Source organism: Octopus bimaculoides, chromosome 3 (assembly GCF_001194135.2).
Source record: "Octopus bimaculoides isolate UCB-OBI-ISO-001 chromosome 3, ASM119413v2, whole genome shotgun sequence".
Lineage (NCBI taxonomy): Eukaryota > Metazoa > Mollusca > Cephalopoda > Octopoda > Octopodidae > Octopus > Octopus bimaculoides.
This window is the reverse complement of record NC_068983.1, coordinates 101487451-101515408: the sequence shown is the minus strand read 5'-3', so window position 1 is coordinate 101515408 and position 27958 is coordinate 101487451. Positions and strand designations below refer to the sequence as shown.

Sequence of the window (27958 nt, the reverse complement as noted above, 5' to 3'; positions counted from 1 at the left end):
CTAGCATGTCGAGTTCTCTGTTTAGATACTTTTTATGTCTGCTATTTTAGCAGGAGGGGAGTGGTGTTTATTCATTACTATTTGTTTTTTTGAATAATTGAAATTTTACAAAATTTTTTTTCAGAATCGTAATCTCTGTATTTTTCGATGTATTTCACCAAAAAAAATTTCTAAAAAAAACGAAAAATTGGGTGGGGAATAAAATTTTAAAATGCCGATTTTTTTTTGCAGATTCGGAATCTCTGCAGTCGAAATAGTGGGTTTCTGTAGACCCCCCCCCACACACCACCAAAAAGAACCCTGAAAGGGAATGCAATCCATGTCCTTTACCTCTGCCTGAAACACTTGCCTAAATATTTTGACCCTTCATATAGCTGTCATGTTAGAATACCTTAATCTGCTCTCACCTAAAAAAGGGAGGGTCTAGCAATCTGAAATGAGAGAGAGTGAATTAATTTCTTATCTTCTAGGATTTACCTAGATTGCTTTAATTATTAAACATTGTTCTCAATGAGCAGTTGATCATAAAAACATCATCAGCATCTTATGTTTGTATTCCATACTGGCATGGATTGGAGGATTTGATAGTATGCAACAAGCCAGAGGACTGCATTGGGCTCCAATGTTTGCTTTGGCATAGTTTCTATGGCTTGATACCTTCCTAATGCCAAATAGTTTACAGAGCATATTGGGCGTTTTTTTGCATGGTGAGATCACTGAGTAACTCACAGTAAGTGGGGATATCATATTGAGGACATGACTGTGTGCCAGATGTTAAAGTATGATAGAGGGACAGGAACACGTGTCTATAGAGAAGGTAAATGGTTACTCCAGCTGGAAAAAGAGAGAGGATGGTAAAGATGAAGTGTCAGGGCATACCTTCAAGTAAGAGGAAGATGAATATCAGTGAAATGGAACAGTGGCTCAGACAGGGGAAGTGGGTAAGTAAATTTATGAGGATGTGAAAGGAGAATGGTAGATAAATTAGAGATGGGGATAGAGGTGAAAGCAGTGTATGGTGAACACAGGTGAAGGTGTGGTCAGTGGTGAATATCAGTTGTCATTGGGGTTGGGCAGGTGGAGGAAATAGGAGTGGGTCAAAGAGGTAGTAGGGCTATCATTTGACAGAACGAGAGGGTTTACTAGGTGAAAAGAGTGGGATGAAAAGAGCATGCAGTGGAACAGTTTCTCTCAGTATTGTTTCAATTCCTAAATTCCTTGTTACTAGGTTGTCGTCGTCGGAGACCAGAGCTCTGGAAAAACAAGTGTTCTGGAAATGATTGCCCAAGCTAGAATATTTCCCAGGTTAGTTTTCTTTTGCTTTTTCTATTCTATAATATACTTAGTTTTTTGTGCATTCTATATTTGTAAAGATAAATATTTTTATATTTGTTTCTCTTAATCTGCTTGGTTAGGATAATGCTGCAAATTCAGTTTTCTAGACACTGAAGGAAAGTAGAATGAACCAAGGTATTATGTGACTTGGCTTAGATTTGAATTTCGTTTTGTTTTACAGGACATCACCAACGAGTGAAAAATACATAAATACAGAGACAAGTACGGGACAAATTACCAAAAGAAGTCTAACCCCTCCTCAGTTGTCGACTGTTAATTACTACCTATTTCGAACTTTCAATGACTATAGTAACTTCCAGAATGACATAAACAGCAGCTTCTAGAAATTTTAAAGCTATTTCTGTCTGTGTTTGTCCCGTACCACCACTTGATAACTGCAGTTGGTGTGTTTATGTCCCCATAACTTAGCAGTTCTGCAAAAGAGATCAATACAATAAGTACCAGGTTTTAAAAAATAAGTACTAGGGTTGATTCATTCAACTAAAAATTCTTCAAGGCAGTGCCCCAGCATGACTACAGTCAAATGATTGAAGCTAGTAAAAAGATAAAAGATACCAAATGAAGTTTGGTGACTGTTGAATGAAACAAATAACTGATTCTCTTTCTCGTGATTATTATATGAAGATGTGTGGCATAGTGGTTTGGGTATTGGGCTCACTATCATAAGATCAAGAGTTCAGTTCCTGGGCTGGATTGTTAAGTTCCTGTGCATTGTCTACTTGAGCAAGGCACTTCATTTTGTGGTGCTCTCTTCTTCTCAGCTTTAAATGCGTACCAGCTGATTGCTGGTGCAGCTTTCTCTCCCTCTCTCTCTCCCCAGCTATCACATCCTTGACGTTCCACTGAGTCAATGGTGAGAAAGCCAAGTTAGTATCTGTGACTGTTTGTGACTACATAGGCACCGTGTTAACTTGTTTGTGAATGATAGCTAATCTTTAAGTTTTATGTGACCTAAATGATACATCCATCTACTCAATGAAATAGTATTTATTCTGAACCTAAATAACCTTTTATTGTTTCATTTATGTTGTGTTTTTCTTTTTCTCTTGCTCTGTCTGAATGTATTATAACAACATTTAATGTATTAATTTACAGAGGCTCAGGAGAAATGATGACTCGTGCACCAGTAAAGGTTACTCTCAGTGAAGGCCCATATCATGTAGCTCAGTTCAAAGACAGTACTAGAGAATTTGATCTCACCAAAGAATCAGATGTGAGTAGATAATTATACTTTGATGTTGCTCTTGTTAAACCTGAAAGAAAGAAATGTGAAGTTACTCTGGTGGGAATTGAGCACAGAACATTTACATAGATCTTTTTTTACCTGTTTCAGCCATTAGACTGTGGCCATGCTGGGGTACCATTTTGAAGAATTTTTTAGTTGAATGAATCGACCCTAGTACTTACCTTTTTAAGCCTGGTACTTATATCAATTATCTCTTTTACTGAACTGCTAAGTTACAGGGACATAAACACACCAGCGGTGGTGGGGGACAAACACACACACATTACAGGCTTCTTTCAGTTTCTGTCTACCAAATTCACTCACAGGGCTATAGCAGAAGAAACTCATCCAAGGTGCCATGCAGCAGGACTGAACCCAGAACCATGTAGTTGGGAAGCAAGCTTCTTACCACATGACCATGCCTGCACCTATGTTGAAATTTATAGTTAATCTTTCCTTTGTTTCTTGATTGATTAAAACATTTAATTATTATTGAAATGTTATAAAAAAGACAAAATATTAATTTGTAATTAAAAGAAGAATTAATATGTTGTATGGTATAACAAAGTGAACACCTAAATTTCTGTTTAAAATTTATTTTAGTTGGTTGCTCTCCGCAGTGAAATTGAAGTTAGAATGAAAGGTAGTGTAGAACTTGGACAGACTGTCAGCGCCGAGGTAAATTCTTTATTCAAATTTGTTTATCTGTATTTTTACTAAGACTATTTACATTTTGATGAATTATGAATTTATCTGGCTTAAGCAAGCTGGAAGTGGTAAAGCTTGTCTTTTACTTGTTAACTGACATGTCGTGTTGTTTGGTTTTGAGCTAAGGTATGATATGGCAGATGCAGTGAGATAACCACAGGAGAACTTGGTAAAAAGGAAGCTCCTATATTTCACCTTTATTGACCTGTGACAGCAATATGTAAATAAATGGCTTGTGATGACCATTCATCCAAACCTAATTCAGGTATGTTGTTAGCAAGGTGAGAACTAACTCCATATGAACAAGGAATTTAGTGTGCATGTAGTCATTCATCAGGACTTGGTTCTCACTACTTTCCTGTTGATTATTAATCTTTAGGTTTCCCAACCATCTGAAAATAATAAAAAGCTGCTTTGTTCAAATGGAGCTGCTGGAATGGCCCAGATCATGAAGCACTGACTTGTTTGCACTCAGCTACCCAACTTTTGCAGACTCCAATAGAAAAAAAAATATCTGGAGAGGTGAAAAGCTGCTATATGATTACTATACTTGCTTTCAAGAAACAAGAAGGCCATGACAGAAAAGTAAGATCAGCTGTCCATGGGAACTTCTATATACTGATGACTTAGTTCTCCTAGCTGAATGTGTTGAAGAATTATAGAAAAAATTCTGAACATGGAAACAAAGCCTAAAATCAAGAGAACTAAAAGTGAACCTAACAAAGATAAAACCTTTAGTTAATGGGAAAGACATGAATCAAGAATGATACCATGTGGTATAAAGAAAATGTAAGCTTTCAAGTTGAACTGAGAATATTTTCAAATGCTTTACACAGACTTTAATATAGTGGAGATATCTGTCCCTTTAGAGCTGCTAATGTGTTAAAATTGATATTAAATGATATCCAGAAATAATCAGAAAGGACTATAATTATATTTTATAGAAATAGTCTTTCCCAAGCACTTAATAATAAAGCTTTTTAGCTCTATTACTTTTGCTTAATATAGATTAAAATAATAATCTACAGCTCAAATATTTAGAATTTTGGTTAGTTCTAAAGTTTATTAAACTATTTTTTTATTTTTCAGTGTATCTCAATGACAGTAAAGGGTCCTGGACTTCAAAGAATGGTATTGGTTGATCTGCCAGGTGTTATATCGGTAACTTATCATTTTTCTCAACAAAATAAGATAATTATGTTTTTGAAACCATGCTTCCCTGACGTACAAGTCTTATGAGCTTCTTTTTTCATTTTACTTTTAATATTTCTTGAACAAAAGTTGCTAAATTTTCTGTTCTCCACGTTCAATGGTTTAATAATATTGACTGTAATTCTGACACCAATTTAACTCTCTTCATCCTGTCTTACATATTTCATCTATGGGATCTGGTTCTTCACATTTACATCTGACTATTTCCTTCCAGATCATGCTTGATTTACCTCTTCTTCAGTCACCTTTTGTATCTGCTTACAGCACATTTTCCTCCACAGTGTGTCATCTATATGCATTATATATCCACACTCAAATAATGTGGGAGCCAAGCAAAGAAAATATTATCAACTGATGATTGTATTTAAAATTAGTGGGTTCCAAACTCTTTATTTAGAATAAATTAAAACTTATCTGCTCGTTAGAATCACAGTTCTGGATACTGTTGTCAAAACTTTCAAGTAAGCCACGACACTGCCTCTATAACGAGAAGAAAATCAAAAGAAAAGTGCTACTGTCTCAGATGTGATGATGGTGCAAGAATTGTATGTTGATGTTGGGAGTGAAGTTTGTTTGTTAGTCAGTGTGATTAATTGTATTAAGGGATATGTGTATGAACGCTGTGTGTGTATGCATATATATATATATATATATAAATTGTAAATCCCAAAAATAACAGCAAAAATACAAAGGATTCTGCGGTACACGTGTTTCAAGCTTTATATCAGTGTATAATTTACAATACAAAGCTATCTTCAGCCGCAAAAGTATTTCTCTCCCAGGAAATTACATCACATCGGCATTAAAGGAGGAAGAAAGGTGTGATATAAGAGGTGAAGATCCTTTCGGTATTTTGTATAGTACTATACCTCGTATAATTCTCAATTTACACATAATTTCTTCGGTCCTCCGAAAACCGTCCATACCTTGCCACGATTCAGTGTGTAGTGTATGTGTATATATATATATATATATATATATATATATATATATATATAGAGAGAGAGAGAGAGAGAGAGAGAGAGGTATAGATACATACACACACATGCATGTACATATATACACATACATGCACACAATCACTTACAGTGGAAATTAGAAGCTATCTATTATAATCATGGATTTATTCATTAAAGTGAATTTTAAAATATTATCCACTTATAAGAATCAGCAGTTCAGGTATTATTACTTCCTCTATGTAATGTTATCAGTTGTAGTTATCTCACTTTTTATTACTACCAGTTTTGCATGCCCTGACATGCATCCTTTAATTAAACAGATGCTGTTGTATACTTTAAAAACTGTTGAAGACATAGTTAACTGAAATATTTTGACTCCATAAAAATCATTAAAAAATTATAACTTTCTGGGAAATTGTAACAATGTAGGAGAACTGTAAGACTGAAAAGAAAATAGAAAAGAAATTGACATGACTTCTTATTTTTCTGTAATACTTAATTTTTGAATTAGACTAAAGAGTTTTATTAATGAGATAATATTGGCCTCTTTACCTAAAGCTTATGAATTTTTGTCCAATCATTGAGGTTAAGTAAATTTCTTGCTCTAGTTTTGAACCCTTCATGTTCCAATTTATCATTTTGTACAACAATAGCTGAGTGGAGTACTGGACTAATTGCAAATATATGATTAGGTTTGAATTTTTATATAGTTATGTGATTAAACTTCTTAAATGTCAACGAAAGAACAATTGTTAAAAGACTTAATGTCTAGCATACATATTTATCAACTGCCAGAGCTATTTGTTTTTCAGACAGAAACTTTTGACGTAGCATCAGGTACAAGAGAATCTATTAAAAAACTTATCTCAAGTTACATGGAAAACCCTAATTCTATTATTCTATGTATTCAAGGTAAGCAGTTATCTTGAAATCTATTTATTGATTTTTACTGTGAAACAGATCGTTTCTATCAATATCGGCTTTCATTTAATTTGTATTTGCAATGCATATACATTTGTGTATGTAAATTTGTGAAATGTAATGAATCAAAGTCAAAACAATATTTGGAATCAACCATTTTCATTAAAACATATAGAGACATGTATAGCACAAGTGTGTCGTTTATAGTGCTGAGTTTAAGTTGTAGTATAAGCCTGGAAACAGTATCAGAAAACCACTGCATTAGTATTCTACTCTGAAAAAATCCTATGAATATTACTACAGAATCCTCAAGTGGTCATCTATATATTTGTATATTACTGTATGTGTCTATAAAAGGTATTTATGACCTTATTTATATGTGTGCTCTTTTTTCTTCCACTATTCTTCATTCTATCTTTTTGTTGCCCCAAATTTAACAATTATTTTACAAGGCAATTAAAATTCTTTTGGTGGGGTGTGTGCATGTATTCTAAAGTAACATTAAAGTTATTCCACAGATCCCTTTTGCACTCAGCTAAAATAGTTTAATTACACTATAGACAAACTGCATTATTTTTTTCTTATACAACTTATCAATTCATAATATCAAGTATTTCGCAGAGAAAAAAAAATTTCAAATCCACTCATTGCTTCATAATCGTCTCATTTTAATCTTTTAATCCACAGTCAGCTTTCATAAATTATGCATTAATTAGTATAAATTATTTAATTCTGTCTTCTTCCTTTGTATAAAATTATACACACACTTCTGTAATTTTAGTGTTGTGTTTACATGTCTCTATTGCAATATAGTGTTGTTATTTTTATTAAATTTCTTAATATTACTTTGAAGTTTTGGCACAAGGCCAGCAATATTGGTTGATCAAATCAGTCCCAGTGTTCAACTGGTACTTATTTTATTGACCCCCAAAAGTATGAAAGGTAAAGTCAACCTTGGCAGAATTTGAACGCAAAATGTAAAGATGGATGAAATACCGCTAAGCATTTTGCCCAGTGTGCTAACAATTCTGCCCGCTCGCGGCCTTAACGTTCTTGATATTAACAATCAAAATATTATTACTTAAAATATTATGCTAGTATGGGGTAGGAATTTACAAATTCTCTTCATTTGAATATTTTTAAAGCAATTGTTTCTACAATAGGCTTTCCTGCCTTGTGTTAACCATGAACATTTTGGATGCTGGAATGGCTCTGTGGTTAAGTAGTTTACCTTTGCAACCATGTGGCTCTGGGTTTCATCTTGCCATGTAACAAACCAAAAGGGCCTAGAAGGCTGTCATGCGCACGCACGCACGCACGCACGCACGCACGCACACACGCACGCACACACGCACGCACACACACACACACACACACACACACACACACACACACAGTGTTTGTGTATTTATATTACTATGGGATGAGAACCAGTGCCTTCTAACAGAAATAGCTTGTTGTTGCTGTTTTGTTGAGTTGTATCCCTTTACGCCAATATCTCTTTTGTATTTCACATCTCATGAGTATGAGGAAATAAGTACAAGGCAAAGTATAAAGTACTGAGATCTATATGTTAATATAAATAAAACCAACATCATTAGAATCCTATGACTAAAACTGTGAAAAACTAAAAGAAGAACATGGTAGTACTTTGGGCAGAACATAATGCATTGTTTTCACTGGTATAGCTCAAGTGTGTACTGCCAAGGGGAACCGTTGAGTTTGCCACCCACTATGCAGGCTTACACAGTTGGGCCAAAAGTGCCATGCCACCCTCTATAAAAGCATTGCCTGGAGCAGAGTGCCCATCACCCCCACCTAGGCACACTTTTGAATGTCTGTAATTAATAAATACCAACAATACAATGGATTCCATTGAATTAAGTTTAACTCTCACCTATCATAACCATGATATTTCTGTTTAAATAAGAAAGTCATTATCGAATTGATTTTATTTTTTCTTCTCTAATAGATGGTTCCCTTGATGCTGAACGAAGTAATGTAACAGATCTTGTCAGCCAGATGGACCCAAATGGCAAGCGCACTATTTTTGTGTTAACCAAAGTAGATATTGCTGAGAGCAGCCTATATAATCCTCAGCGGGTAAGTTTTCATTCATAAAGTTTCAGGTTTTTAAAACTTAAGTTCCCAATGTTTGTAATTGTGTTGTGACATCAAGAATAGAAAAATGAACTTTTTTTAATAATTTTAATTCTTGTTCAGATAACTTAATTATAGTTGATCTTTTTTCTTCTAAAAAACAATTAGGCTTATTACATATAGCCTTTTAAAGCTTTCTCAAGTTAGTGATGTTACCTTAAACATCCATAAGGAAGGTGTTTCTGTAGAACTAAAGTTCAAGGGTAGAAGTATTGGGTGAACTGTTTAATACAAGTTTGAAAAGCTGTTTCATAAGAGAATGATAAACTGTTTAGCTTCATGTTAGCCTGGTCCAACAGGTCTATGATCAAAAATGTTTGTCATGATTATTCCTGTCTTTTACTTAATTCAGGTATGTTGTTTAGAATATGCTTCTTCCTTTTTTTAAGGCTATAGACCATGATTTAAGGGAGATTTGTCTACTAGTTCTCGCAGGTCAAATGACTGCATAGAGGCTCTTTCAGCAGCAGAGAATGAAAAAGTAGAAGTTGGAGATTCAGGTGGACTCAGAAAGGGGGAGGAAGACATTCTCATTTTTAATTATATTATAAAACATTGGATAAGTTGGCAATTATGGTATCACTGGAAGAGAGAACAGTGAAATTATTTCCAATTTACTAATTTAGAGTTATTTTACAATTTAAATCTATCTTGAAAGACTAAGTTATACTCAATTAGCTATATATAAACTCAACTGACTGCTACTTCTTGTTAGCTCTGAGTTATATATGATAGAGATATAGCAGTTGAATGCTCAATGATGACCTATAAACTCAATATGCCAGATACTAAGGTATTTTGTGTTATTGACTTTAAAAAAGAAAAGGTTAAAGCTCCATCCCAAGACATACAGGCACATAGAGCTGGTTTCTTGGATTCTCTGGTGTGTATATATATATATATTCCTTCCTGGACAGAACAGGACACTGGTTTGTTGTTGGAATACTCATTTTTGTCAGCTGAGTAGATTGGAGCAATGTGAAATGAAGTCTTTTGTGCAAGAACACAACACATTTCCCAGACCAAGAATTGAAACCATAGTGTTAAGATTATGAGTGCAACGCCCTAACCACTAATTCACATGCCTCCTATTATTAACTTTATATTCCTTAATTTTGGTACGGGGTTGAAACTGGAATTGTAACATTGCAAACTATTTATGAAGGTGATTTCCAACCTTTTAGGTGAACAAGTAATACTTGTTCAAAGTCTATTATTATTTAATTAATTTCTGTTAGTAATAAGCTGATGTGCTGTTTAATGTGATACTTGATTGAGATTTAGAATATATTTCTGATATTAGTTAAAAGAAAAAATTGGTGTTGTATCAACAGGGTGAGATTCTCATGTAGAGGCTCTTTTATTGACTGGAGATATTCCTTGTTTATCTCCAGTTGCATATTATTAAGTTCTGTTGACTGAGCTAATACAATTCAAGAATGTTGCAATTTTGATCAAATATCACCATTCTCTTTTTTTTCCCTTCATATTGTTCAGGCTTATAGTTACAAAGGTCATATTAAAGTTATACCATTTTGCTTTCTGTTCAACTTTCTTAGAAAGATACTCTCTCACAACATTTCAGTGAGGTGTGTTGACCAAGTGTTCTGAGGCTAAATATTATATTTTGTTGGTATTCAAGACATAATTTAGAAAATTGAGTGAGGAATTTTGAAATGCATAATTTTCTCAGGTTAAATAAAAATTTGAATTATCAATAAAATATCAAATGGTTCTATAAACTTTCAAAGATATTTCTTATTTTACTAGCTAGAAATTTGATTCCAATATTACAAGTATATTATTTCTGATATCTCCAATACACCTTTTGATTTTAGATTAAACAAATTTTAGAAGGCAAACTGTTTCCAATGAAAGCACTTGGATACTTTGCTGTTGTTACTGGTAAAGGTAAGTAGAAAAGAAGTTTGAACTTTGAAACACATGGGATTAAGCCCTCAATAATGATTTTAAAAAAAAAATCATTAATACTCTGCAGATTTCATATTAATTAAAATAATTTTCACTATTTATGGAATTAGGAAGAAATATTTTTTCATGCCATTGTTATATAAAATAACCAGTTTAAAAATAAGGACACTATTTACAGGTAACAACAGTGACTCTATCCAATCAATCAAAGATTATGAGGAAAGTTTTTTCCGGCGTTCCAGACTTTTCAAGTAAGTTACATTCTTTACTCTTTTAACCCTAATCCAGCTTTCAAACAGTTGCTTCTAACAGTTAGCCTCTATTTGCTCCACTTTTTTCTATTTCTTCACTCTAGTCCAAGTCCAATCGACATTTAACTGTAACTGCATTGTATTGTGTTATATTTTATTTTACAGAGATGGTGTCATGAAACCATCTCAAATGACAACCCACAATTTAAGTATGGCAGTGTCAGACATCTTCTGGAAAATGGTAAAGGAGACTGTTGAACAACAAGCTGATGCTTTCAAAGGTGAGTTCTTGAAATATTCTGTTGCTCTTCACTCACTTAACACTTCTCTCAGAGTATTATTTCATCATTATCATTATAAGGATCATTATTTTTTTACAAACATTTAAAGTCTCCTTATGTATTAGTAGGTAGATAATACCAGTGTCAATAAGGTACCTTGAACCATGAACAATTAAGTGGTTTTTGCAATGTGGTATATTGTAGTATTGATTTAGCCCTATGCTAGAATTTTTGTTTTTACTTACTGTGTGAAGGAAGTGTCCATGGCCTTAGGAAACTTTCTTAGACTGGTGAGGTAGATACCATTAATGTTTCTCCTGAACCTTTGAAAATTAACATTTATAGGAAAGGCATGAGAATGGAGGGAACTCTAGAGGGCTGACATTTGAAATAGAGAGAATTCAGTTTCTGTAAAATTCTCTGAGCTATTCTATTCTCATTTTGAAAGTAAACATTGACTCTTTAGCTTCTGGTAACTTTAGTTTTGTTGGTCTTCTCCATATGATTCAGTGGGTATTACTCTTAAATCACTTTAACACTAGCATTCAGATTATTCTGTCAAATGTTATGCTTATTCACATTGTTTTGTATTAATCATTGCTTATCTTGTAGCTTTGAGATTTCAATGTGAAGAGTATGGATGTGAAGAAAAAAGAAATTATAGCATACAATGCAAAATTTAAATTAGTCATAAAACATACTACTTGTTCAGCTTCTAGAGAATTTGTTTTTATTGAGAGCAACATTAGGTTATGGAGAAAGAGAATGAAGCTCAGCTACATCAAATGCCAAACAATAAACAGTCTCTAAGAGGAAAGTAAGTTCTCTATCCAGAACTGGAGAAAGAATTGGCTGAATGGTGAATAATGAGATGAAAGATGTATATGTTGTAACAATAACACTTGTTATACACACATTTTATACTACTGTTGTGATGAGAGTTATGATGTCCCCTTGTGAGAGATAGACTGGTCTGAGTAAAGTATAAATAGTAACAATCTGAGTGAGTTCAACAATTCAGAGTTCAGAGTCGAGTGAAGTTTGTTAATTTGCAGTGAAGCCAGAAGGTGTCGGTTGGTTAGTTCACAAGGAATATTGATTGTTGGTTCATAAAGAGTTTTGTTAGTTCATTACATTATTTTTATTGTTGTCTGGTTATCTTATTTATTGTACGTAACAAATTACATTACAACATCTGGTGACGAGGTTTATGAAGCTCACATAGGTTATTTAACAATTTGTTTGAGATTCACTTTGTTAAATAATAGAAGATTTATTAGCTTCCATAGTACAGTTGCAAAAGCAACAACAAGACCAGCAATAAGAGTTGCAGAAGCAACTATTACAGTAACAGCAGCAATAACAACAATTATTAGAGCTATATTCAAAGAAGTCCAAAAATGAGGTTTGTTTTCACCAGATGGCATTTTGAACTCAATTAATACATTCAGTTATAACCCAGAGGTGGGTATAACTTTTCATTGTACTACAGAAGGTACAAGAAGATTTTTAAGTAAGATTGCAAATCATGGTCAGACAAACAAAAAGTGAGATTGTTATTGTGAAAATTAGCTCTGTAAGAGCATGAACATTACATTTCATATTGCCCCAAAAACCCAATGAAATTTGTTTTAAAGAAACAATAGAATTACTTATTTACATTATTTACAATTGGCGGATATTTGTCCTTATCTTGTTTGTTGTTAACACAACGTTTCGTCTGATATACCCTCCAGCCTTCATCAAGTGTCTTGGGGAAATTTCGAACCTGGGTTCTCATTCCTAAGGTATTTTTCAATGTTGTTATTACTATTATTATTATTATTATCATTATTATTCAGGTCACTGCCTGGAATCGAACTTGGAATCTTGGGGTTAGTAGCCCTGCACTCTTAACCACTACGCCATATGCCCATGGTTTGAAATTTCCCCAAGACACCTGGTGAAGGCTGGAGGGTATATCAGCCGAAATGTTGTGTTAACAGTAAACAAGATGAGGACAAATATCTGCCAATTGTAAATAATGTACACAATTCCTTATCTCTTAACTATAGAACTGTAATAGAATTACTAACATATTTGGTGATAAAATTTTTCTATTTAACACTTGAATGGAGTGTTGGAATATAACAAAAGAGAATGATGATTTTATCACATACACAGGCACAGTCAACAGGATGTGTGAAAATTTTAAACTCAAAGAACTTACACCTGAGATGTTCAAGTCTCTTATTTTTGTACAAGGCCTTACAGCCAGTGAAGATACAGAAATTCAGGCAAGAATTCTTTCTAAATTGGAACAAGCAAACCAAAATCTAACCTTACAGTCCATGGCAGAAGAATGGCAAATCTGAAACATAATGTAGAAAAAATTCAAGGAAAGGGTTCCTCAAAAATATGGATATGCTGACTGGAAAAGTACAACCAAAAAAGAATGCCATGTCCTAATCCATGTTATGGATGTGGGTGCATACATTTCAGAAAAGACTATTCATTTAAAAATCAAAAACATTACAGTTGCAAAAGAATTGGTCACGAGTTCACACTGCAGAACAAAATTATGAAGGTCAAATGTTAAAAATCCTAGAGCACTCTCAGCAGAAACAAACATCAACCCTCAAATAAGAAAATTCGTACATGTAAAAATAAATGGAATACATATTAAACTTCAATTAGATCCTGGAAGTGATATTTCAATAATAAATATGGACACATGTAAGAAAATAGGGAAACCTATGTTTAGAAAAAAAGCAAAATCTGTGTGTAGCATGACAAGCAACAAGTTACATTTCATAGGTGAAATGTGGACTAATGCCACATTTCAAGGAAAAACATGCAAGGTGAAAGTCTTCATCATTAAAAATGCAACCAATTTGTTGGGTACTGATTGGTTAGAATTATTTGATTTATGGGACCTCCCCATAAATCTCTATTGTAAAAACATAAATGGTTGTCCCTCTAAAAATAATTCATCTGAAGAGTGAGGGAAAATTTTTTTAAATGCTTCCGCAAGTACTCTCAGACAAACTAGGTCTATGTACGGAGACCAAGAACCAATGATCCAGGATATACATTGACTACGCTGGACCAGTGAACAGCACATACTATCTAATCATTGTGGATAGCTATACAAAATGACCAGCGGTGTGCAGATGTAATAAACCCACAGCAAAGACAACAATAAAGTTCATACTCGAATTATTTGCTTGATACGGTGTTCTAGAGACCTTAGTTTCAGATAATGAAACACAATTCATGGAACACAAATTAAGAAATTTCTGCAAAATACATGTCATAAAGCACATTTTTACTCCATCCTACCACTCGAGATCAAATGGGCAGGCGGAAAGATTTGTCATGTTTAAAAGATCTCTAAGGAAAGCTAGGAACAAGCTAGATAATGATGAGGCACTAACGAAATTTTTGAAAGTATATAGAATAACACCAAATTCAAATACTTATTCAGGAAAGTCCCCAGCAGAGTTAATGTTCACGCATAAAATAAAATAAAATTATTGTCAGGAAAGAATACATATAAAGGAAAGACAAAAAATACAGTTGAAGGAAATACAAGAATAAAATAAATACATAAAATCAAATCAAATTATTGCCAGGAAAAAATACATATAAAGGAAAGACAAAAATTACATTTGAAGGAAATACAAGAATATTTCAAAACATTTTGAAGTAGGAGATAAAGTTATTTTGTAAAAATGACAAAAATGGTAAAGAGGGTTGGGAGGATGGCTGTGTTATCAAAAGATTAGGTAATATGATGTATTTAATTAAAGGACAATGTTCAGAACATAAGAGACACCTTAACCAGTTAAAGATGAGACTTACAGAAGAATGAAGAGTAATACCAATGGAAGTCTTCTGTGATATGTTTGAAGTGCCAGTACCGAAAGATATTGCACCCCATAGAACTAACTTTAGAAAACAAAAACACACTGAGTATCTGGAAGTAATACCTAAATGAAAAAGATATCAAATTTTCCAAGAAAAAAAAAAAAGCATGTTAACAAGAGTGCTTAATACATTGAAAAGAAAAAGTGCTGTGTGCAACAAACAATATTACCTTAAAAGTCGGGCAACAATTAAGATACAACAGCTAAAAAAAAAAGAGGGAGAGGTGCTGGAAAGAAAAAAATAAAAATAAAAGAAATTCCACTTTCTCACAGTAGTCAAAATTTCAAAAGGTGAGATGTTGTGATGAGAGTTACGATGCCCCCTTGTGAGAGATAGACTGGTCCAAGTAAAGTATATATAGTAACAATCCGAGTGAGTTCAACAGTTCAGAGTTTTGAGTCTAGTGAAGTTCGTGTTAGTTCACAGTGGAGTTGGAAGGTGTTGGTTGGTTAGTTCACAAGGAATATTGATTGTTGGTTCGTAAAGAGATTTGTTAGTTTGTTACATTATTTTTTACTGTTGTCTGGTTATTTTATTGTATGTAACAAATTATGTTGCAACAGTAGCTACTATACTATAGCCTTTGCTCAATAGCTTTTAAGCAAAGATTGCTGTGTAAAAGTTGGAATCTAGTCTCTTTAAGTGTTTGTTAGTGCTTTGGTTTTTTGTGTTTTAAAACTTTCAGCAATATTAAGTTGGTTTCTTTATATATTTATATGCTACTATACTATAGCCTTTCAATAGTTATGATATTCAGCTCACAAATGTAATGTCGTGAGTTTGATTCCTGCAAAAGTCAGAATCAAGTCAGTTTTAGTGTTTGTTAGCTTTTTGGGTTTTTTTGTGTTTTAAAATTTGCAGCAATATTATGTTGGCTTCCTTTAAAAATATAGATAATTAAAGATGCACTCAAGAATCACATTATTTAAAAGGATAAAATACACTACTGATTTTCAACTACAAAAGCATAAGAGTTACATTATACTTGAGATCATACTCAGTACAGTCATCTAAATAACAAATTGTCATCTCTGACACCCTGCCCTTGTTGTCACTGATGTTATATTTTATATCAAATGTATTTAACACCAAACGTTTGGATAAATCATGTTATATACAGCTAAGTTTACTCATGTGTTGGGAAGATGAGTGTGTTTATGCTTTGAGAAAAGCATTTCTTTGGAGAAGTGAAAATAGAGTGGAGGTGGGTTGCTTGAAATGTTAATGTGTTGTTTCCCCATTGCATCTAAACTTACCAAAATTTGTAAACTTTATTAACCCTTTAACAGTCATATGACTCTGTCAAATCTAATGCTTATTTCTTCATATTGTATTGAATTAATCATGCATTATCTCATTGTTCTGAGATTCTCTAAAATGAAATATTCTTCATTTTTCTTCTTCTTTAACTTACTTCTTGTGAAATGTTTTCCTAATATAATGGGTTGTTAAATTTCTTTATTATTATTTCTACAGCTACCAGGTTTAATTTAGAAACAGAATGGAAAAATACTTATCCTCGCTTAAGAGAATTGGATCGGGTAAGAATCCTTAATTATTTGATGACATGATTGTGTTGAATTGTCTTGGTAGGATTAGAAAAACAAAACAAAAACAATAAAACAATACAGAGGATAATATAAAAAAAACTAGGAATTTTTATGTAAGTGGGCTGGACTTGTTGATAAAAAGATCCAGTCCTTTAAACATTTTAACAGAGTATTTATTCTAAGATATCATCATCATCGTTTAACGTCCGCTTTCCATGCTAGCATGGGTTGGACAATTTGACTGAAGACTGGTGAACCAGATGGCTGCACCAGGCTCCAATCTGATTTGGCAGAATTTCTACAGCTGGATGCCCTTCCTAACGCCAACCACTCCTAGAGTGTAGTGGGTACTTTTACGTGCCACAGCACGAGGGCCAGTCAGGCAGTACCGGCAACGGCTATGCTCAAATGGCCACCTGCACACGAGCCAGTCCAGTTGGACTGTTCTTGTATTTCAAAAGGCACGAGTTTGTCCTACACTATTCTGATGAATCTATCTGAGAATTATATGAAGGGTACAGCATTCTGTGGAATATTGAACCACTTATGCTATAATCCAATGAGTAGATAGTTTCATTAATAACACCTAGAATACTCACTATACAAAGTTTCATATATTTATACATATATATATATATACACACACACAAATTCAAGTTGTGGTGGTGGTGGTGGTTCCAGAAAAATGTAATTCTGAATATTGTATAAATATTTTAGTGTGTTTCATGTTGATAAATTTTATGAAGTTAGTTTTTTAATGTCAAAACTGAGAATTGATAAACAGTTATCTTTTTTTTTTTTTTTTTTTTTTTTTTTTTTGCCTAGGATGAATTGTTTGAAAAAGCTCGAGGTGAAATTCTTGATGAGATCATTGACTTGAGTCAGCTGACTCCTAAACAATGGTGAGCTTTTGTTTTTTGTTCCACTTTTGCATTAATTTTACATATTTGTAAATGAAACATGTATTTTTATAGTTGGATATTCTTCTTGAAGTTAATTACTGGAGACAAGAGGTGCAATAAGATATCTTGTCAAAGGGATCATTGTAACTATGCTAATAATATCATTATGCATTGTAATCCAGTACCCTATCTTCCCAAGTATTTAATTTTTACTCTTCAACTTCAGCATCAATGAGCTAGAAAGAATGCAAATAAAATGTAGTGAGGGAGATGAAGAAAGAAACAGATGATGTATTGTAGACCTTTCTAGCCCATATTAGCATAGAAAGCTTGACCTCTACAAAATTTTTTCTGATTCTTTCTAATTTTGGCACAAGGCCAGAAATTTTGATGGGGAGGGGGCAAATCAGTTACAGTGACCCCAGCACTTGGCTAACACTTATTTTATTAATCCTGAAAGGACGAAAGGCAAAGTTGACTTCAGAGGAATTTGAACTCAGAAAGTAAAGAGCCAGAAGAAATGCCACTAAGTATTTTGACTGAATTCTACCAGCTCACTGACTTTTTTTATCTATTGAAATTGAAGCAACCGAACACTTGTTTACCATGATTTCTTGTTGATCTGCTTTTTGCAACATTGTTTTTCTTTCTCTACTGTGTAGTTTGATTTTTTACAATCTATAATATATATATATATATTTATATTAGGGAAGAAGCCTATTATAATCAGCTACGGAAGACAACTGTTACATACTTTTTTGAAAATATCTACTTACCAGCAGCACAGTGTGATAATCCTGGGTAAGTATTTTTTACACTATAGTAATGTCAGAATAACTCCTTACATTAACTGAAATCATTTCCTTGCTGTGATGAAAAAAGTTTCTCACACAATGTCTAGGTTCATGAAGGTGAATGGCTTAGTAGCTAGAGTTTTTGGCCCACGATCATAACGTTGTGAGTTTGATTCCTGGTGATGTGTTATGTCCTTGACCATGACACTTTATTTCATGTTGCTCCAGTCCATTCAGCTTCCAAAGATGAGTTGTACCTATAATTCAAAGGGCCAGCCTGAACCTCTCCAAGAACTAAGTTAAGGGTTGACATGTTTCTGGAGCGCTCAGCCACTTGCACATTAATTTCATGAGCAGGCTGGAACACTTGTCATAACTGATGGAGTATCAGCTCAGTGTCTGAGTTAATGTTAATATTGAACCTTTTAGTATTTAAACTGGCCATGTCTAGCTCAAATGTTCTACTTGTTTTCTGTTAAAACTAGCCAGATCTGACCTCTCATGCCTATCCTACAATGTCATTCTAAAAATAAACAATCACATCATTGAGATTTCAAACTACAAGATAATACATGATTAATTCTAAACAATGTGAATAAATAAGCATTACATTTAACAGACTAATGTGAATGCTAAAGGGTTAATGCATAAAGCATTAAAAAGCTGGTTCCAGGGGATCCTAGAAACCACTAATTTAGCCTATCTAAATTTATAAATTGCTTTTAAATTTCAGCAGTACTGTCATTAGCTATTTTAAAATGGTAACTAGCACACAATTGAGATTCATGTACTTTTCTTTTTAAATGCCATAGAAATAACATCAGTTTACTTTGGTGCAGTTTTTAATTCAGTGTTATGTAGAATCTGTAAGATGTAGTTTGGGCTAAGTGTATTCTTGACTTGTTCCTGTTTTTTTTATAATTTTGCATAAGTTGTTTGCTCCAATGCACCTATACACTGATATTTTAGACTTAATGTGTCATTGTTTTTATGTAAGTTTTGTCATTTTCCTTTTGTTAATAAATTTAACTTTTGTTTGATAAATGCATATTTACAATTATTTATTTTGTCTTTGTTTTTGTTCTCTCTATATAATTACGCAGTACTTTTAATACCACCGTTGATATAAAATTGAAGCAGTGGGCTGATTCTTTATTACCAAAGAAATGTGTTCTGGTAAATATATAAAATATTTTGGCTTATAATTTATAATTGTAATATAAGTTCTTTTATGTAGTGTTTTAAGTAAATATAACACATATAGTACTAGATGTTTTCCAAGTCAAGTATAATGCATTTTTGTGGTTGCTTGACCTGCTAGAAATAGTGATCAAGTCTCTACCTTAAATAAAGAAAAGACACATTAGATAATATGGTCATAGATATGCTGTCTGAGAAAAAGATAAGGTCATGTTTAGAATACTTATTATATTTTTGCTTGATCAAAGTAGATCTGTGATTCAATAATAGCATCTAAGGTTTGTTGCAAGAAAGATGGAAAGAACAAACTTAAAGGTCTAAAGAAAATCCTTTCTATTCTCTCAGAAAATGTAACTCATTGTTGTGGTGAGAGTATGACACCCTCTGATGAGAATAGATGGAACAACTACATTATAAATAGTAACGATCTGACATAGGTGGCAGTTTATAGTTTTGTCTTTGAAGTCCAGGTTCAGTTTACAGTTCGAGCAAGCGTGTTGAAAATATTGATCGTTGGTTCGTTGCATATTTTTTACTGCTGCTGCTTCTATTTTGTATTGTTATAACACTAGAGCATATTCTTTATCTATCGTCAACAATATCAACCATATTATGATATTGGAGGCTTAAGGATATAACACTCACAAACGGTTTTTGTCATGCTAGACTCAGAAAATAAATACTACTTTGTTTAAGCAAATCTACAGAAAATATACTTAAATACTTTCATTAGTCTATAAGTAAGACCTATTTTTTTTTATTAAAATGTTTGTTCTATGTTCGTCAATAAATGTTAATCTGGTGAAATGGAAACGTAAGGATTAATCAAAGTCTTAGAAAATTAGACCATATATTATTTTAATGTACTTATAAATAAAATACAGTTTCAGTGTTACTTTAGAAAGTGTTATCTTTATAGATTTGCTGAAATCTCCATGCTACATCTGCTTTATAGATCACATTATCTATGATTTGAACAATTTGTATGTGGTAGTCTAGCTATCTCCTACATATTACTGACAAACACCCACCACCTCTATGTCTAGCAAGTATTTATTCATCATCATCATCATTGTTTAACTTCCGCTTTCCATGCTGGCATGGGTTGGACGGTTTGACTGAGGGTTGGCAAGCCAGAAGGCTGCACCAGGCTCCAATCCGGTCTGGCAGTGTTTCTGCAGCTGGATGTCCTTCCTAACACCGACCACTCTGAGAGTGTAGTGGGTGCTTTTTATGAGTCAGTCAGGCAGTACTGGCATCGGCCATGCTTGAATGGTGCTTTTTATGTGCCATTGGCATGGGAGTCAGTCAGGCGGCACTGGCAACAACCACACTTGAATAGTGCTTTTTACATGCCACCAGCACGACCGCATTCGAATGGTGCTTTTTACGTGCCACTGGCACAGGAGCTGGTCAGGTAGCACAGGCAACAATCACGCTCGAATGGTGCTTTTTACGTGTCACTGGCATGGGTGCCAATCAGGCGGTGCTGTCATTAGCTATGATGACGACTTCACTTGCCTCAACAGGTCTTCGCAAGCGCAGTTTATTGCCCACCATTATTATTACTAATTTGAATTAAATATTAATATTCATGTGAGTATTAATATTAGAATATTAAATATTAAAATTCTAAACAGTGTTATGTTGGTAAAAGTAAACTAGTTTTTATTTTCTGAAATTATATATTTTTCATCATATTAAATAGTGCAATGAAGAGAGCTGGTACTCAGAACCTTTGCAGGCTCTTGCAAACTAACAAGCTTTCCAAGACTAGTAGGTCTTCTTGATGATGAAGCTGTAAATTAACTGCTCCTGGACACTACTCTCAAGGCTGATTGCCAGGCTTCCATAGTATATAAGTGACCAAGATTACAACATACCCTGAACAGGACACAAGTCCATCACAAAGTTACTCATTTACAGCTGAGTGGACTAGAGCAACATGAAACCAGGTGTTTTGCTCAAGAACATAATGTACCATCCAGATCAAGAATCAGAATGGTAATCATGCAATTTTAAGTACACCACCCTCACCACCTGGCCACCTGCCATCAAAGGCATAAGGTTGTGAAGTGTCTCTTAATTCATAATTGAAGATTAAGCACTAGAGAGTGGACAGCATAGTTTGTGAAGAATTGGATGGTAAAGTGTCAAAGAGAAAATGTAGGCTTTACAATGTGATGGAAAATTTTCAGAATGCTTCTGTAGGTGTTCTAAAAGCTTAAATATTGGTAAGGATAGAAAATAAGTTTCAGATTTACCTTACTTATGGCCATCAAATTTTAATCTTTTAATTCATTAAATGGAGACAAAAATTATTTGAGATTGTTTAATTTATAGGTTGGTTGGAATACTCTACATGAAGAATTTGGTAAATTAATGGACAGAGAGGACCGACTAAAAGAACATGATAATATTTTTGATCAACTAAAGCTTGCAGTGAAAGATGCTTCTCGGAAGAGACATGAATGGGATGTTAAAGCAGAAGAAAGTTTGGTAAGTTTTCCAACAGCTGCAAAATGTTTTGCTTTTATTTATTTATTTAATAATAAAAAAGTAATAACAAATAGAAATTCATTTGTTTTAGCAACTCAAGAATTACAGTATAGAAACGTTTTCATTTCTATTTTGTTAAACATTTTTTGTTAATCCCTATACATTTATTTCTCTCTCCATTTTTTTACCTCTCAACCCTTTCTGTTGAAGAGGTAGACTCAAAATGTCAAAGACTTTTCTATTCCTGAGTGTTAAACTAAAACACCTGCTTGTTGTTCCCTCACCTGTCTTCGTCTTTTGTTTTCTGTAAATTTGAACTAATACACAAACATACACGCATGCATGCACACACACGCACATACACCAAGGTGAATGATTAATTATCTACAATAAAAATACATAAAAAAAACGGTCACTGGTGACGATTTTTACCCAGGTGTCACCTACATTGCAATAGTGATCCAAATATCATTGGCGGATTTCAAAACGATTTTGTTTCTGTAATTATGTGAGTTATTTTGGTCTTGCACAAATCTCTCTAAAGCCAAGTCTGTTATGATAATGATCTTGCTGGTGTTGGTGTCACTAAAAAGGCACCCACTACACTCTGTAAAGTGGTTGGCATTAGGAAAGGCATTCAGCCATAGAACTTGTGCTTGAGCAGACAGTAAGGCTGGCACAGTCTTCTGGCTAGTCAGCTCCTGTCAAACCATCCAACTCATGCCAGCATAGAAAATGGCTGTTAAATTATGATGATGAAATGTGTCTAATTTGCATATTATTTACCACTTTATCATTAGTTTGTTCAAGAGAAACATACCACAGAATCTTTGAATTTTATCATCAACCCAGTTCCTTCTTGGTGTGTAATATTGTATGACTATTTCTAAAATTTTCAAATCTTTCATAGAGGAGGCAGTTCTCAGCAGCAAAACACCTTTTGTTGAAAGCCTTCCATAAGAGTTCAATCCTCAATACACCTTCAGCCCACAGAAAATGTTTCAGTGACTGCTGCTTGTATTTGGAGCAAACAGAAACTGGCAAAGCCATGGGTCATGTAATAAGGCTGGGAACTTAAATGAATTTCATGTTCAAACCTCCACCCTTAGTGACTGGAAGGAGGCCACATCTTGTGATGCAATACACAACTAATTTTCCTGTCAGTAGTTGAAAAATATAAGAATGTTGCAGATATTTAATGACTCCCATCATCATCTAAATTTCCATGCCTGCTTTTCTGTTTGTGTGTGTTGGATAATTCCTTTCCAACAGTGCCATTTGTTGCATTCTTTTGTCATCTCTTTTGTGAAGTTCAATAGGTGCAGGTGTGGCAGTATGGTAAGAAGCTTACTTCCCAACCACATTGTTGCATGGCACCTTGGGCAAGTGTCTTCTACTATAGCTTTGGCCCAACCAAAGCCTTGTGAGTGGATTCGGTAGACAGAAACTGAAAGAAGCCCACCATATATATGTATATATGCAGTTCTATGTGTGTGTTTCTTAGTGTCTATGTTAGTCTCTCTCCACCATTAACTGACAACCAGTGCTGGTGTCTTTACATCCCTGTAACTTAGTGGTTCAGCAAAAGAGAATGATAGAATAAGTACCAGGCTTTAAAATATGTACTGGGGTTGATAAATTCTTCAAGACAGTTCCCTAGCATGGTCGCTAGATAAAATCGTGAGATTAACTTTTACCATTTCTACCCATGTCTTACTTGGTCTTTGTATTCTATGGTTTCCTTCCTGTTGGATATCCTGACATTTGTTTACTCATTTATTTGTTATTCTCCTTATGAATCACATGTCCATACCACTGCTGCTGATTCCTCCTCTTGTATCTAGTATATCTTTCAACTCATTTGTTTCATGTTATTTATACATACTAACATTACACATTCATTGGAACATACTTGTGCCATTTCTTCCCAACTTTCACAAATCCCAGCATTCAGTAACTTCATCTCACTGCTTTACAGCACTGTATTTTATACACAAACAACCTGTGTGTGTGTGTGTGTGTGTGTGTGTGTGTATACATACATACATATGTATATACATAGATATGCTTGCATGCATACATACATACTTACATACATATATTCACATTCATTTTGTTTTAATGTTCATTTTTCCATGTAAGAATGGAAAAGTGGATTTTAAAACAATGATGATACATCTATCTGTCTGTTGTTGTTGTTGGCACTCCGTCGCTTACGACGTCAAGGGTTCCAGTTGATCCAATCAACAGAACAGCCTGCTCGTGAAATTAACGTGCAAGTGACTGAGCACTCCACAGACACGTGTACCCTTAACGTAGTTCTCGGGGATATTCAGCGTGACACAGTGTGACAAGGCTGACCCTTTGAATTACAAGCACAACAGAAACAGGAAGTAAAAGTGAGAGAAAGTTGTGGTGGAAGAGTATAGCAGGGTTCACCACCATCCTCTGCCGGAGCCTCGTGGCACTTCAAGTGTTATCACTCAATAAACACTCACAACGCCCGGTCTGGGAATCGAAACTGCGATCCTATGACCGCGAGTCCGCTGCCCTAACCACTGGGCCATTGCGCCTCCACTTCTATCTGTCTAGGGCGGGTAAAATTCTCAAGATCCACAGACAAGTTCTCTCCAGCGGTCTTTGTCCCACATTATCGATGCCATGTCCTGTGTCTCCTAGAAACCAGTGTCGGTCCTTAGGGCATCTACATGTGGCCTCCTCAGTCTCCCTCTTCTAGTGTGTCCGTGTAGGGGCTCCTACAGGAGCACTGAGTGCAGTATCAACTCTGTATGACGGTTAGCATGTCCAGCTAACCTCAGTCTCCTCTGTGTTATTTTCAAGCTAACTATTGGGATGCTATTGTACAGTTTTGAGTTCTTCATCCACAATGTATACTGATTTATGTTCAGAGCTATCCTCTGCATTTTCGAGTAGCACCCACCCAATATCTGAGTGAGTTTGTTGGTCAGTGTCCGAGTTTCAGACATGCACAAGAACACAGACTCTGCTGCAGCAACAAATAGACAGATCTTCAGGTCTTTACGAAGGTCTGACTTCCATACAGATCTCAAATTGTGGCATACCGCCCAGGCTTTGCGCTTCCTCTCACCTTTATCACCCTCTGTGTTCTCAATCTTTACTCCCAGATACAGGAAGTTCTCAGCCAACTCTAATGGCTTCCTGCCTACATTCATAATCTTCTCTGGCTTCTTAATGTTCTCTACCAGATACTTCATCTTAATTTCATTCATTTTCAGCCCCACATTCATCGACACAGTCTTCACCTCCTACATCAACTCCTCTGCCTCCCTCATTGTGTCACCAGAACTATGTCATGAGCAAATTCAGCATCTGATATCTTTTTAGCCATGACCCTCCTGCTCTGAGCTGGTGCTACAGTAAAGTCAGAGTCCTGGTGTTTCTCCAATGTTAGATGCATACAATAGTCCACCGCAATGATAAAAAGGTAGGGAGCCAATGTATCTCTCTGAAGCATTCCAGCCAGTGTCTCAAAGAACTCTGTCATCTGGTCAGGTATAATGACTTGGGCTCTGATGTTGGTGTAGAGCAGTGATATCAGGTCCAGTATCTTCTTGGTGATTCCATGAGCCTGTAAGATTTTCATTAGGCAATGACGGTCCACAGAATCAAAAGCCTTCCTGAAGTCAATGAGAAACATAACAGCAGGAAGACTCTTTGCTCTATCTCCCTCTAATATCCTCCTCAGCATTAGGATGTGACTGGTGGTTGATCTTCTCTCTCTGAAGCTGTTCTGGTTGTCCCTGAGCTTCTTCTCCATCTTGGGCTGGATCCTGTTAAGAATCATCCTGTTGAGGGTCTTTTCCATGAGTGACATCAGTGAGATCTCCCTGTAGTTGTTGGTGTTAGAGGGATCTCCTACCTTTGGTACTGAGACGATGTTACTGATCCTTCACTGATTCAGGGCAACTCCTTTTTCCAGTGCCTGGTTACAGAATTCCTAGATGATATCATCAAAATCACACCTCTTCATCACCTCTGGTGCTACTCCATCTTATCCATAGGCCTTGCCCTTTTCAATTTACTTTTTGACTCTCTGAAGCTCCTCTTTGGCAAAGGGTCACTCTATGTATCATCATTTATATGATGATACATGACCGAGACCTTTGGAAATGTGCTGTGCGTGAGAAGACCCGGCAAGCCAAGTGAGATCGTTGCCAGTACCACCTGACTGGCCTTGTAGGGTTTTCGAGCAAGATCATTGCCAGTGCCCCTGGACTGGCTCTTGTGCGGGTGGCACATAAAAGACACCATTTCGAGCGTGGCCGTTTTCGTGCGGGTGACACGTAAAAGCACCCACTACACTCTGAGTGGTTGGCGTTAGGAAGGGCATCCAGCTGTAGAAACTCTGCCAAATTAGATTGGAGCCTGGTGTTGCCATCCGGTTTCACCAGTCCTCAGTCAAATCGTCCAACCCATGCTAGCATGGAAAGCGGACGTTAAACGATGATGATGATGATGATGATGATACATACACACATTACAGGTACACACATACATACTCACACATATGCACATATATATGTTGTATATGCATATGTATATATTGTAAATTTATATACCTTTACTGTGTACAACTTTGATTTAAGTTACAACTGAAATATTTACTACTTCCATAGTTTGCTCCTTCGTGAATGAACAGAATTTGTTGGAATGTAAATATCATAAATTGTATTGTATATAGTAGTAAGTTTATGGTTTTTTTGTTGTTTTGTTTTTTTACAGAGAATGTTTCAGATTAACATCCTTGAGGATACTTCATGTACAGATAGAGTGCAGTGGGATGCAGCCATTAAGTTTATGGAAGAGTGTGTGAAAGAAAACTTGAAGACAAGTCAGTATACAACCATGACCGTTTATCTAATAATAAAGTGTGTATATGTGTTTGTGTTTGTGCATGTACATCTGTATATACATAAATGTGCACATTGTCCAAATGTATTGGCACTCTGTTGGTTATGATGATAAGGACTCCAATTGATTTCGTCAACAGAACAGCCTTCCCATGAAATTAATGTGCAAATGGCTGAGCACTCCACAGACATTCGTACCCTTAATGTAGTTCTGAGGGAGATTCAGTGTGACACAGAATGTGATAAGTCTGGCCCTTTGAATTACAGATACAACACATTTTTGCCAGCTGAGTGGACTGGAGTAACATGAAATAAAGTGTCTTGCTAAAGGTCATGACCTGCTGCTGGGAATCAAACTCATGACCTTATAATCATAAGCTGAATATTCTAACCATTAACCCCACATGCACACATCAATCTTTTGTCTATAGTGTTACTCACTTAAGTACTGTAAATGATATCATTTATCCCCCTACACTTCACATTGTATCCCTATTACTGTCCTGCTCCTCTCTGACCCACTCCTATTTCTTTCACAGCCCCTCCTCCAAACTGATAATCTTTGTACCTCTAATCAAATCATCTGTCACTCTTGCACACTTATCCACCCACTTAATTTATACCTTGACCTCACAGCTCTCTCTTTTTCTGGAGGGGGAAGCCATATATTTACCTCTTCAGCAAGACACATGTTCCCGTCCCTCTATCATACTTTCATATCCTTCAATGTTACACCTCACTCAGTTGAGTGGTCTTTTGTCTTGCAAGTACTTGGTGAGCTCACCAGTGCTGGTGCCATAAAAAAGACACCCAGTAACCCCTATAAAGTGATTGGCACCAGGAAGGGCATCCAGCTGTAGAAACAATGTCAATGCAGACATTGGAGCTCAGCACAGCCCTCAGGCTCATCAAATCCTGTCAAACTGTCCAACCTATGCCAACATGGAAAAAAGGACATTGAATGATAATGATGATGATAACATGCTCACTGTTAATCTCATAAAGGAGGCATCATACTACAAGCGGCTGAGAATATCCAACCACTAGGAAGTTGTCCTGAAAATTATTGGTATTTGTGATAAATATATCCACTCCATTCTGTCTTTTTACCATCAACAAATTTGTGGTCATCACTGAACCAATGTGGAGAAATTTTTGATCTTAATAGTGCAACCAAATTTTTGTTTAAAGCCTGTGTAGACAAGAA

General features: G+C 35.0%; 1 protein-coding gene across 3 annotated transcripts in view; it reads left to right on the top strand.

Moving 5' to 3' along the window:
• Window positions 1-27958, top strand: part of LOC106875919 (dynamin-like 120 kDa protein, mitochondrial) — a 68429-nt gene that overhangs the window by 32406 nt on the left and 8065 nt on the right. For all 3 annotated transcript variants that reach the window (XM_052966382.1, XM_052966381.1, XM_052966380.1), the window contains 15 exons: window positions 1229-1305; window positions 2452-2569; window positions 3185-3259; window positions 4379-4450; window positions 6273-6372; window positions 8354-8484; window positions 10380-10452; window positions 10652-10724; window positions 10890-11005; window positions 16391-16455; window positions 17290-17366; window positions 18075-18167; window positions 19264-19336; window positions 21704-21859; window positions 26624-26732. In XM_052966382.1, coding sequence (XP_052822342.1) covers window positions 1229-1305; window positions 2452-2569; window positions 3185-3259; window positions 4379-4450; window positions 6273-6372; window positions 8354-8484; window positions 10380-10452; window positions 10652-10724; window positions 10890-11005; window positions 16391-16455; window positions 17290-17366; window positions 18075-18167; window positions 19264-19336; window positions 21704-21859; window positions 26624-26732 — 1408 coding nt within the window. The remainder of the gene's footprint in view (window positions 1-1228; window positions 1306-2451; window positions 2570-3184; window positions 3260-4378; window positions 4451-6272; window positions 6373-8353; window positions 8485-10379; window positions 10453-10651; window positions 10725-10889; window positions 11006-16390; window positions 16456-17289; window positions 17367-18074; window positions 18168-19263; window positions 19337-21703; window positions 21860-26623; window positions 26733-27958) is intronic.